Source organism: Diabrotica virgifera, chromosome 2 (genome assembly GCF_917563875.1).
Source record: "Diabrotica virgifera virgifera chromosome 2, PGI_DIABVI_V3a".
NCBI lineage: Eukaryota > Metazoa > Arthropoda > Insecta > Coleoptera > Chrysomelidae > Diabrotica > Diabrotica virgifera.
The window spans coordinates 169,345,743-169,359,918 of record NC_065444.1 but is presented as its reverse complement, the minus strand read 5'-3'; the positions used below and the strand labels follow the sequence as shown (position 1 = coordinate 169,359,918).

At 34.9% G+C, this 14,176-nt stretch overlaps 1 protein-coding gene across 4 annotated transcripts in view; it reads left to right on the top strand.

The window, feature by feature from the left end:
• Positions 1-13,456, top strand: part of LOC114338715 (armadillo repeat-containing protein 7) — a 49,026-nt gene extending 35,570 nt beyond the window's left edge. For 2 of the 4 annotated variants that reach the window (XM_028289328.2, XM_028289327.2), the window contains one exon: positions 13,016-13,456. In XM_028289328.2, the coding sequence (XP_028145129.1) occupies positions 13,016-13,444 (429 nt within the window). In that variant the 3' untranslated portion in view covers positions 13,445-13,456. The remainder of the gene's footprint in view (positions 1-13,015) is intronic. The other 2 variants (XM_028289329.1, XM_028289326.2) reach the window with 2 other exon arrangements.
• The last annotated feature ends 720 nt before the right edge of the window (positions 13,457-14,176 follow it).

Genomic DNA, 14,176 nt, shown 5'->3' with positions numbered 1-14,176 from the left:
TCTAGGAGGTTAAGTGCAAACTGGTTTTCATGATCCTCCAACTTGGCAATGTAAGCAGCGCTACGTTTTGTGATGACTTCTTGTACCGTATCAGTTTTAAGGTCTCGATGAATAATTCTATTGTTGATGTACCAAGGTGCATTAGTGATGGTTCTGAGGGTTTTTGATTGGAAGCGTTGGATGATTTCGATGTTGGAGTGACTGGCTGTTCCCCATAGTTCCAACCCATATGTCCAGATTGGCATAAGTATTGCCTTATAGAGCAGCAATTTATTATCCAGAGATAGTCTTGATGAACGGCCCATTAACCAATACATATTTCTGAATTGGAGACCTAGTTGCTTTCTCTTGGTCCAGATATGTTTCCTCCATGTGAGACTTCTGTCCAAATGAATACCAAGATATTTTACCTCGTTGGCTGATGGTAATTGGTGATTGTTTAAAGTTACAGGAGGACAAGTTCCTCTTCGTGTTGTAAATGTAACTTGAATAGATTTTCCTTCATTGACTTTAATTTTCCATTCCAAAAACCAAATTTGTACTCTGTCTAGATACGCTTGAAGGATATGCGAGGCATAAATAGGGTCTGTGTGTGAGGCTAGGATTGCAGTATCGTCGGCAAATGTTCCTAGCATCATTTCTTCTGTAAGTGGTCTCTCCTCTAGTGGTTCCTGAAGAGGTGGAGGTATATCTGCGGTAAACAAGAGATACAAGGTAGGTCCCAGCACGCTACCCTGTGGTACGCCAGCTTTGATAGAATAGAGTTTGGAAATTGCATCTTGGTATTTAATAAAGTAACACCTACCTGACAAATATGACTCAAGAAGAATGTAAAAGCTGTGCGGTAATGTCTTTTTTAGCTTGTATAGGAGGCCTTCATGCCATACCTTGTCAAATGCCTGCCTAACGTCAAGAAATGCCGCTGAACAGTACCTTTTGGCCTCAAAATCAGCATTTATATGTTTTACCACTCTGTGAGGTCTCTCTGGGAATTCTACAATTCTACCCTCATCTTCCTTAGTCTCAGCATCCGTATGGCTTGCAAATTGTAGAAGCCTCGGAGGTGTAACCAGAGAAGGTTCCCATTGTTTTCATTCTGGTGGGATATGTTATATGCCATTAGAGTGAAAACTTAGTCTTTTGCTAGCAGTTGCCGCTAGGGCATCTATGCCATTTCGTTCGTTGCGGTTCGGGACTGCACGCTGGGGTTTGTTTTGGTTGGATCGGGGAGGGCAGCATATGTGCCTCCTGATGAGAGACTAATAAGTTTCGAAACCGGTAGAGGTGCTTGCAGCACTCTCTGATTGGACTGGAATATGGTTCGGCTGTATTTTCGTTTTGCAGCGAAATTGAAAGTGGTTATTCATTTTTGATTTACATTTACTCTGTGTGGAGTATGAAGGGAACCAGTCTCGTTGGAACTTTACCGCGCTGAGCAGATGTGACGTGAATTGTAAATTGTAGAATTCCCTCATCTTCCTTAGTCTCAGCATCCGTATGGCTTGCAAATTGTAGAAGCCTCGGAGGTGTAACCAGAGAAGGTTCCCATTGTTTTCATTCTGGTGGGATATGTTATATGCCATTAGAGTGAAAACTTAGTCTTTTGCTAGCAGTTGCCGCTAGGGCATGTATGCCATTTCGTTCGTTGCGGTTCGGGACTGCACGCTGGGGTTTGTTTTGGTTGGATCGGGGAGGGCAGCATATGTGCCTCCTGATGAGAGACTAATAAGTTTCGAAACCGGTAGAGGTGCTTGCAACACTCTCTGATTGGACTGGAATATGGTTCGGCTGTATTTTCGTTTTGCAGCGAAATTGAAAGTGGTTATTCATTTTTGATTTACATTTACTCTGTGTGGAGTATGAAGGGAACCAGTCTCGTTGGAACTTTACCGCGCTGAGCAGATGTGACGTGAATTGTAAATTGTAGAATTCCCTCATCTTCCTTAGTCTCAGCATCCGTATGGCTTGCAAATTGTAGAAACCTCGGAGGTGTAACCAGAGAAGGTTCCCATTGTTTTCATTCTGGTGGGATATGTTATATGCCATTAGAGTGAAAACTTAGTCTTTAAACTATTTTTATTCGAAACAACGGATCTACCGTTCCATTGCAAAATTTTTAATGATTTAAGTTCTGGGAAAATGTTATTTATGAGTGATATCCTCTAAAATCGTTTTTATACCATGGTAAATATTATCTTGACTCATAGTTTTTATATCATCTACAGTTTGAATATTTGTGATCAAATTAAAAATATAATTGGAAATGAGTGTTTCCAATACTCTCTGATCGGCTTGGGGTTTTGACAAATTGGGGTTTTTAAATTAACAGGAAGGGGTTTGGAGGGTCCAAAATTAAAAGGGAACATGGGTAAATTATTTTGTGATTGGTTTGGTGATATTTTTCGTTTTTTAGCTATATTATAGTGGCTTGAGGAGGGTTGGGATTGTGATGTATTATTTGATGATATGTTTTGATTTTTATATGTGGTAGTATGTGAAGATGTTGGAGGAGAGGAAAACTGTCTTCGATATTGTCTAGTGTGGAATATCTATTCTGAATGAACAATCCCGAGAAGGACGATTCACAGTAATTTTTTGCCTCGATAAAGGAAATTTTTTGCTCAATCATTACGTTCTTTATCTTCTTTTGATGTTCGTATTTTGGACACTTCTTGGATATGGAAACATGATCTTTACTATTACAATGTATGCATTGAACATTATTATCTTGACATATATGATCTTCATTTTTAATTTTTCCACATTTTATGCAATGTGCTTGTGGACTGCGACACTGCTTGGAAATATGTCCAAATCTTAAGCAATTGTAAGACTGTGTTACTTTGCCAATGTAGGTTTCAACGGGAAAAATACACTATTTATTGAAATGTAGCTAGGAAGAATATTTCCTTCGAAGGTGACTATCACTGTCCTTTTGGGTACATGGTTAGTTTTTCCATCGGTTTCAACTTTTCTGTAAGTTCTTTTAAAGCCTACTATGGGGGAGGGAGATTTACTATTATCTAACAAATACTTTTAATCGTATTGAGTATCAATGTCTCTTATTAGGCCTCTAATTTCTAGTAAATGGTTAGAGACATACGCTACTAAGTTTTGGTCTTTTAATTTTATATTTTTAACCAAATTATTTGCATCTACGATTGACCTTAACAAAACTTTAATTCTGTTTTTTCCAATGGTTTTAATTTCAATAATATTAGGAATGTTCAATTTTTTATGCAAGATATCCGCAACGGTAAGTGGATGTAAACGGCCAGTATCCTGATTGTTTGATTTTTCTATATATACATAAACGTTATTAAAATTGTACTTATCTGATGCAACGTTGAACAATTTTTTCTCTACAACTTTTTGCGGAGTTGGGATTTGTTGTGTCGACACTTTAATAAAGTCTCTGGTTTTAGTTGTAAGTTTCGCAGTAGAATCATCCAAATTTTCGATTAAACTTGATTCAATAATATCCATTTCACTATTATCACTAGTAGTGTAGGAAACAGAGGTTGAACCTTGCAAAATGGACACAAGTCCGGTTTTATTTTTTTTCTGGCATATCAAGGGGTGCTTATTATAAGACTAACTTTTTCTGAAAAAATTTCGCCCCGGAACCCCCCTTTTCACCCCTTTAAAGGGGGTAATTTATAGTTTTTGCATAACGTAGCCCTTCCTGTACCTTTTACAAAAAATTTCTTTTATAGAAATATGAAGAGGACTATATTTTCTACGATTTATTTCCGACAGCATCTCTCTATCATCCACCGTTTAGCAAGGGTGGCGCCCCAAAATTGACAAGTTTTTAAAAAAGATGTTTTTAAAAAATATATATTTTTCCCTAACTGTAACGGAAATTAAAAAGAAATGCTGCGTAAACTATTCACAAATAGATAATTGATTTTTTGGTATAGGTTTCACTTAAGGATAATTGCCCTTTTTTTAATTACAGGGTGTTACATTTTAAAAAACCCCTTTTTATACCATCTGAACCGTTTATGCTAGAGTAAAAAGACTTTCAGAGATTACCCATGTACCGGTGTTATTTACAAATTTGTATATTGCACCCCAATTTTTCCCCGGAACCACCCAAAAAAAAGAAGAATTAATAAATAAAGTGATTTTCTTGGAATCCTTCACACACAATGCCCTTGATTAATATGCTTCATATATCGTTTTGTGCAAGTTACTATTACCCATGCATGGACACTAAAAGCGATTTCCTAGTGCAACCCCTGTAGCCAAAAATAATAAATAAAATGGGGGGTTGAAAATTTTTTTTTGTTTTTTGCTTTTTGATCCATATGTGCATATGCTTCATCAATAGTGCTTTTCAAAAATATATATGGTTATTGCAACATCCTTGCGCAAATCACCCCTATCCTTGAAAATATACTGCAGAAACTACCCCTATACCTTATCCAGCATGTTTTTACGATTTTCTCATTACCTATTCATTTTTTTTAAACAAAACTTATACAAGGTTAAAGTCCACTATTTACTCTAAAGATTAGGTCCTATTCATTTTTTTCGTTTAAGCAACCGTTACGGCACAGTGGCGCCGTAAACCTCATATATGCTTTGACGGGCTCCAGTTTTTGTTTATTTTTTCGTCATCTGTTTGTTTTCTTGATAAAGTACTTATGTAAAATAAAACAACACAGTGTAACCTACAAATCATGACCTATGCACATTTTACATTCTTTGCTCCCCAAAGCTACAGTGGTGGCCCAAAATAAATTTTTTCATATTTTCGCCACCTACACGCATTTTATTGCGTTAATGCTACCTTAATAGCACAATATTCACCCCTAAGTGGTCGCTAAGCAGTGGTGGATCCAGGGAGGGGTGATGGGGGCGATCCCCCCCACCCCTCTCAAACTAAGTGATATTATATTTGAAGATTATAAAAATATTCATTTATTTTTATAGAAATACTTATATTATATGAATATTATTTTTATAAGAATGACTTTTTATGCTTTAGCGACAGTGGCGGATCCAGCATCGTTAAGAGGGAGGTGCCAATTGGTTAAATTTCTATAAAAATAAATGAATATTTTTATAATCTTTGAATATAATATCACTTGGTTTGAGAGGGGGGGAAGTGATCACCCCCATCACCCCTCCCTGGATCCGCCAATGCGTAGCGACCACCTAAGGGTAAATATTGTGCTGTTAAGGTAGCATTAATGCAATAAAATACATGTAGGTGGCGAAAATATGCAAAAATTTATTTTGGGCCACCACTGTGGCTTTGGGGGGCAAAGAATGTAAAATGTGCATAAGTCATAATTTGTAGGTTACACTGTGTTGTTTTATTTTGCATAAATACTTTATCAATAAAACGAACAGATGACGAAAAAAAAAAACAAAAACTGGAGCCCGCCAAAGCATATATGAGGTTTACGGCGCCACTGTGCCGTAACGGTTGCTTATACGAAAAAATTAATACGACATAATTTTTAGAGTAAATAGTGGTCTTTAACCTTGTATAAGTTTTGTTTAAAAAGAATACATAGGTAATGAGAAAATCGTAAAAACATGCTCGCCAAGGGATAGAGGTAGTTTCTGCAGTATATTTTCAAGGATAGGGGTGGTTTTCGCAGAGATGTTGCAATAACCATATATATTTTTGAAAAGCACTATTGATGAAGCATACGCCCATATGGATCAAAAAGCAAAAAACAAAAAAAAATTTTCAACCCCCCATTTTATTTATTTTTTTTTTGCTACAGGGGTTGCACTAGGAAATTGCTTTTGGTGTCCATGCATGGGTAATAATAACGTGCACAAAATGATATATGAAGCATATTAATAAAGGGCATTGTGTGTGAAGGATTCCAAGAAAATTAATTTATTTATTAATTCTTCTTTTTTTTGGGGTGGTTCCGGGGAAAAAATGGGGGTGCATTATACAAATTTGTAAATAGCACCAGTACATGGGTAATCGCTGAAAGTCTTTTTACTCTAGCATAAACGGTTCAGATGGTATAAAAAGAGGTTTTTTAAAATGTAACACCCTGTAATTAAAAAAAGGGGCAATTACCCTTAAGTGACACCTATACCAAAAAAATCAATCATCTATTTGTGAATAGTTTACGCAGAATTTCTTTTTAATTTCCGTTACAGTTAGGGAAAAATATATATTTTTTAAAAACATCTTTTTTAAAAACTTGTCAATTTTGGGGCGCCACCCTTGCTAAACGGTGGATGATAAAGAGATGCTGTCGAAAATAAATCGTAGAAAATATAGTCCTCTTCATATTTCTATAAAAGAAATTTTTTGTAAAAGGTACAGGAAGGGCTACGTTCTGCAAAAACCATAAATTACCCCCTTTAAAGGGGTGAAAAGGGGGGTTCCGGGGCGAAATTTTTTCAGAAAAAGTTAGTCTTACAATAAGCACCCCTTGATATACCAGAAAAAAAATAAAACCGGACTTGTGTCCATTTTGCAAGGTTCAACCTTTGTTTCCTACACTATAGCACCTGAAAAGTTTTCACCTAATGGTGTCCCTGGGGAAAAAGCTTCCCCCATTGGGGGGTCGCTTATAGCACTGTTTATCGCACTCAATCAATATCAGTTTTTAAATCACATCAAGTGTTCTTTTTTCTACTAATTAACTCGCTAAATAATTAATTTTATTAGAGCAGATTTTAATGGACACTGTCAGTTTGACGTTTTGCGTGACAATGATCCTATGAAGCTATTTTTATAGAAAAAAATAGAAAAAATTGATAATTGTCAGTGTCATCGGAAAAGTAATAAAAGTTGGAAAATGTATAAAAAGAACGAAATTTGACTGAGTTTCCATTAATTAGTTGCAGCTAACCTAATTTGATCGATTTTTACTTTGAAACCTGCCAAATTAAGGAGTAGAACGAGATAAACAAGTTATTCCAAAGTAGAACTTATCTTGTTCGAAACATTTTGGTGCCGAAACCCGGGAATTGAATTAAGAAGAGGTTAGCTGATCTCCAAAGGAAGAAAACAGTCATTTTAAGTTGGAAGGTAAACTAATGTCTACAACACTGTCAGTAAGCGAAGGTGAAAGTAAGCGGATATCAAGACTCCCTCCAAGAATGACATATAACGAGTTTAAAAATCCAATAGATACCCCAACTCCAGTGGGAGTAAGACAACCAATAGTCAATTTAAACAGAAGAAGCTCATTGTCAAGAGCTTCAGCAGTATACTCAACAAGCAGTAACCAGTCCGTAATTGCCCTTGAAAAAGAATACGCTTCAAGAGGCACACTCTCCGAGACAAAGAAAAAGATTGCTGAATTACAAATTAAGATCATAGAAGAAGAAGAAAAGGTTGAACAATGCTCTGAGGACTTTTCAACCCTGAAAGAGATCTCTCCAGAAGACCTGAGTGTAGATGATGCTGAGAAGCTAGTCAGTGTACAAAAAAACTTGCAAGAAAGTAAGAAGACATTGAGAAACCTTCAGCTAAAACTACAAGGCCTTCAATCGTTAAGTTTAGTTCAAGAAGAAGAGCTTAAGAAGAAAAAAGCTGAAGCCATTCGACAATCAATTGCCGAAGACCAGTATTTAGAATCTGATGATGATGGTGAAGTCGTCGAAACCAATCCTTCAAATGAAGTGAACATACAAACTGAAGTGGAAGAAATACCACAAGTGAAGTGTCTACCAGAATCAAAAAATGTTCCAGTTGACACAATCGTTTTGATGGCTCAAGCGATTTCACAGATGTCTGCTACACAATCCCCATTCTCGTAAAGAAGAGAAACTGCCAAAGTTCAATGGTTGTTCAGAAGATTGGCCACTATTCAAAGCTGAATTCGATCGATCAACTAAAGAGTACAAAGTTGACAATTCAACCAACATTCAAAGATTAAGAGAAGCTTTGAAAGGAGATGCCTTGGAGACAGTTTCATTCCTGCTACCAAACATCGATAATGTAGAAAGCATCATGAAGACCCTAGAAGATAGGTTTGGACAACCAAAGTTTGTGATTGAAGGGTTATTAAATAAAGCAAGAGCAGCCCCTTCTCCATCAGTAACCAAACCTGAAGCAACAATCAAATTCGGAATCGCCGTTCAAGCATTAGTGGCAAGCATCACGTCCTATAAAAGTAGCCAGTATCTGTATTCTATTGAAATCCTGAGCACTCTGGTCAAGATGTCGATAGAAATGGAAACTGAGTGTTACAGCTGGCTTCGACAAGACACCTCAAGAGAAGAAAATCTGAAAAATGTGAAGAAACTTAGTATAGATGGTAAATGGCGAGATCTTTCACTTGGATGGTTCAACGGAAAAGATAACACTGATCCATCAATGAAAACGAGAATAGAGATCTCAGGTGACTTTCCAAATGCAAAGACTTACATTTTGAAGTGTCATACAGTCCCAGTAATGAACTTGCCTTCTCAGACCTATTCTGCTGCAGAGCTAAAGAAGAAGTACCCGTACTTACGAGCAGCACCATTTCCATCACTGACGAATGCAGCCCCATCACTAATCATCGGAAATGATAATATCTCCTTGTTTCTGTCACGAGATTACGTTGAATAATCTCCTGATCTACCAATTGCTGTGAAGACCAAGTTAGGATGGACTCTTGCTGGAAATGAAGAAATGTTAATTAGAGGAACACAAGGAAATTTCTCTATCTTCACTTGCAAGAAAATTAACAACGAAGATCTCTGAAGTCATGAGTGACTTCATTGCAGCCGAAGATTGTACAACATTCAAATCTGCGACACCAATGTCAAAAGAAGATGTAGACACTTTGACGATTTTGAAAGAAACAACGATTAAGAAAGAAGGGTGTTGGGAAACAGGCTTACTGTGGAAAAATGATGTTCTACCTTTACGTTTGTCTGAAGAAATGGCAAGAAAAAAGCTGTTAACCATGAACAGCAAAGCCGATAAGGATCCAGCTTTTGCTAAGTTATGCACAACCAATTTCCAAGAATATATCTCAGCTGGATTTCTCCAAAATTCCATCATCAAAGATACATATATGGACGATTTCTTAAGTGGAGCTAAAACGGAAGAACAGACGATACAAATGCAGAAAGAAGTTACAATTATTCATGAAAATGGAGGTTTTCCCATCGTCAAATGGATAAGTAATTCGCTGAAAGTTACAAATGCAATTCCATCAGAGCTACGGGCGGAAGGAACGATCAAAATTTTATCAAAGTCAGATTTATGAATTGAAAAAACACTCGGAATTTTTTGGGATCAAGTAAAGGACTGTTTCAGATTTGAGCTGGATACGAAAAGGATACCCAAGTATGTTCTAAAAGGACATAAGACTCAGACAAAATGTCAACTAGCAAGTTTCATAATGAGTATTTTCGATTCATTAGGATTTCTCACCCCACTGATAGTCAAAGGAATCATCGGGCGGCTATATTGGAAATTCAAAGTAAATTGGGATGATCAAGTACCATACGTTATTGACATCCGCTTCAAGGACTGGTTGGAAGGACTTCGAGTAAGTCCTGAGATTGAAATTCTAAGATTCTACGATGTGGAGTTAAGTAAGGAACTCCAACTTCACATATTTTGTGATGATAGCGAAGAAGCGTTTGCACCCGTTGCTTACGTACGAGGTCATGCGAGTGGGAGCTTAAGAGTTTCAATCGTCGCAGGAAAAGGAAAAGTAGCATGGCCAAGGATTTCGACATTACTAACTGCTGATAACAGTCAACTTGAGAAACGGGCCATAATCAACTTCATTCATGAGAGGGAGTCGTTATTTAAAATACCTGGTCCGGACATCAAGAAGATAGAAAATTTAAATATTTATTTAAATTTCATTCATTTCATTATTTTTCATTCATTTGGTTGTTATTTCTGATTCGTTTTAATTGGTTGTAAATTTCTTTAAGATTAATTAATCTTAGAGAGGGAGAATGTTTCAGTATATTTGAGTTGTTATTCTGGACTATCAACAAAATAAGAATATCGCTATCTACGGTTTGTAAGTTAGTATTAAGTCTCTCCTATGAAGTTATTTATATAGAAAAAATTGATAATTGTCAGTGTCATCGGAAAAGTAATAAAAGTTGGAAAATTTATAAAAAGAACAAAATTTGACTGAGTTTCCATTAATTAGTTGCAGCTAACCTAATTTGATTGATTTTTACTTCGAAACCTGGCAAATTAAGGAGTAGAACGAGATAAACAAGTTATTCCAAAGTAGAACTTATCTTGTTCGAAACAGTGGTAGTGTACTTGGTTCGCGTACCGGTGGTCCGGAGTTCAAATCCTACCGCCGGCAAGAACAACTAGACATTTTTAAAATGTTTATAGGCCCCAGGTCGACTCAGCCTGAATAAAATGAGTACCTTGAGTAAAACCAGGGGTAATAATAGACGGTTGAAGCGTAACACTGGCCCTGTTACCTTCCTTGTATACCGTAGGCCCTAGATATAGCAGACTACCCTGCTATACTCCCAAAGCCATAGAGGTATAAAACGGGAGACTATTATTATATTACTTCGTTACTTCGTACCAATCGTATCAGAGCGAGTACCTATTTGAGTATCATGATACAATAACAGAAGATATGACATGGGGCAGGTAGGCGGGGCCAACGTAGCTACGTCACTCTGTGAGTAGATCAGCATTATATTCAGTGTTGTCGTATAGTAAACACTGTTTATTTTTGTGTTTAAGATGAATTTTACTTATAATTTGTTACACTTTTATCAAAAATATTATATTTATAGTTAGATTTGAATAGTCCTTAGGAGGTGTGATCATAAATATAATTAATAAATAAGAGAACTTAAGTGATAAAACAATATAACTGATGGGCTTCATGACTATCGCAGCTTTAACTTTTTTTTATCATTTAACACATTACAATTTTATTGTTACCTTTATTTCATCGTCAGTACATGTATTATACAGAGTGTATAATACATGTATTATATATAGGGTGGAAGGCACTTATGGAATAAAATTATTTCTGTCCTTGTTTTAAAAAAATTTTAAAAAAGCTGAAACCCGTTCATTTTTATATATAAATGTAGGCTTTTTAAACCTAAATTTAAATTTAAACAGGGTGATTCACGCAAGCCTGGTATAGTTCATAAGCTTTATTTTTAATGGAACACCCTATATATTTTTATATTATTAAAAGCTACTTAACGGCCTGATTTCAACGACCTATATCATGTATGGTATATTATGAATAATACAGGGTGAAATTTTGAAATTACAGTGTATGGAAACCACTTGTGGAATAAAATTGTGCGTGTCCTTATTTTAGAAAATTATAAAAAACGCTAGGATACGTCAACTTTTAAATTGAGATTTGCTCTCTTTAAACATGAATTAAAATATACGGGGTGATCCACACAAGTCTATCATAATCCATGATCTTTAATTGTAAGGAAATACCCTGTATATTTTTGTTTTTCGAATTTGCTAAATAACTTCATCATAAAAAAGTGTATTGTATAGGGCCTATTATGAATAATACAAGATGAAATTTTAAAATTATATAGGTTAAATTTTCGTCAAGATAAATATTAAATAGGTACCTACATAAAATTTTGAAATTATCTAATAATTGATCATACTTTAAATAATAGTAAAGTATGTATATAATAATGGTATTTTAGCTAAATAAAGACATATATTTTCTAAACTAAGTACATATAAATAATATTAATTTTTTTAGTTTTGTATCTATAATGTCTTGACGAAATTTATGAATAATTTAAAAATTTCACCTTTTGCAGAGTGCAGATATTTATTTAAAAATCGACGAGTATCAGCGTTTTTTATAATTTTTCGAAACAAGGACAGAAATCATTTTATTCTATAAGTGCCTTCCACACTGTATAATTAGGCGTATGTTGCCTAATAATAAAAAAATCATGTTTCTGGTTGATTTTTATTATTAGAATATGTTCTCAATAATTATATTTAATCATACTAAAGAAAACAGCACTTCTAGAAAGTTTCACAACTGTTATTAAAAGCTAAAATCTCCAAATCATAATGGCAATGCATTCGAAATTTAAAGGATCTACTCACAACGTCACGTCTGCGCGACCTGAACGAAATTAGGAACGCTCCATATCATATCTTGTGTTATTGTATCATGTTTGAGTATTGTATCTACAATCGGTTGATATCGGAATCGGACCGGTATTCCACGAGTGTTCGGTATCAGTACAGTTAACTAAAATTTTAACTATGAAGGGCGAACACTATGAAGGGTTTTACAGGATTACAGGGCGCTGAGAAGTAGCTGAAACGGAGGGAGGTATATAATTTAACAAAGCATGCACCCAGAAAGAAACAGATGTCTATACGATTTTGTCGAGGTAGATAATTCACAGAATTTCACAGATGTTCGTTCCTTTGAAAATAAAAATGCAACACATTAGATTGTAATAATAAATGCACACTATTAATCATAGTAGTCAAAGTATCCTACTAATACTAATACAAAATATGTACTGAGAAATGCGATTCTCGATATGATTACCGGTACTCAAATACAAAAGTAATCAAAGTAACGAATACTGTAAATGATTACTTTATACAAAAGTAACGATTTGTAACGAATACTCGAAAGTAACTATAATCAACATCACTATAACACTACTACTGACGCGACTTATGTAACATCGGTACCTTTGATAAAACCTTCGTGATGCTACTCGTGCGTCATTGACACCGAACGGGTTAAAAGCACTGATATTGTTTTTTATACAGAAATACTTGTACTAGCAATATCTTGTTAAATTTTAATAATTTGATTGATTTTTGTACAGTGATGAGGGCGCTAATAACCGCCAAAACAACGCAAAAAATGGAAGATATAATACATTGTTAAGTAAAAAAGAGATAAAACTAGTAGAAGTGGAAATTATCGATATCGATAGAAATAACATTTTTGATATTCTTTTCTTTATATGTACATACCTAGATGTGTAAATAAGAATGTATTTTGTAGTAAATACGTAGATAAATAAAATTTTATATTTTAAATTATGTTTTTAGGCAACGCTCATTACACGAAGACTCTCGAACACCATATCAAAATTAAAAAGCTTTAAAATTGGTGATGAAGTAACAATTTGTAGAAATATTACAAAGGAAGATATAGACAATTTTACACTTCTTAGTGGAGATACAAACCCCATACACTCTACTGATGGACAAGGTTTAGGTGTAGTACATGGAGCATTTTTAAATTGTATTGTGTCTAGTGTTATGGGAACTCGGTTACCCGGTCCTGGAACAATTGTGGTTCACCAAGATCTGAATTTTCCTAATAAATGTTACATCGGTGAAACCGTTCATGTTAGTGTTAAATTAGTCGAGGACAGGAAAATAATGAAAGTTGATTTTAAGTGTGATGTTGTAGAAAGACAAAAGACTGTTTTATATGGTTCTGCCAAACTTTTGATGAGTAAGCCAATAAAGTAAAGTTAGTAAAAATTCTTATGGTTTTTATCTTTCCCTCGTGGGCATCCATAATTAATAAATTGCTCCTGCGTGTCATAGAAAACGAGCTATGCACAAAATTTAAGAAATTTTTTCCTTATTTATATCAAATTAAATCTATTGTGTATGAAGTCAGTTACTCTTGTAGAACTTAACCCTACATATCATTAGAAACAGATGGAAGACAAGGAAAAATTTGAGAAAATAATAAATACCTATTTAAATTTTTTGCTCAATTAGAAATCCAATGAAATCAATTAATTTGTGGTCATCTGATTGAATACAACCAATAAAACCAACATTATACTGAAAACAGATCCCATGGGCTGTTTTCACTCAATCATGTAACTATGGATACCTACATTTCGTTTCATTTCGATTTTGACATTTCAAATATTCAATATTTCAAAATGTCACGATTTGGTTGTAATACTGATGAGAATATTAATGAAATTATCGAATCAAATATACCAAAGAATACTGTTTACAGTAAAAAATTTTCTATCCGAATAACCCTCGAACATTGATAAATGCTCAAAAATTTTTTAACAACTTTCTCAAGCTTGTTGCTTACAGGCAACAGACCTCCACCTACGGCGTCGGTCTGTTTCCAAGCAACAAGCTTTCGAAATCTGTTATAAAATTTTTTCGAACAATTATCAATGTCCTTGGGTTATTACTACTGAAAACAAAATAATATAAAGTTTCATTTGG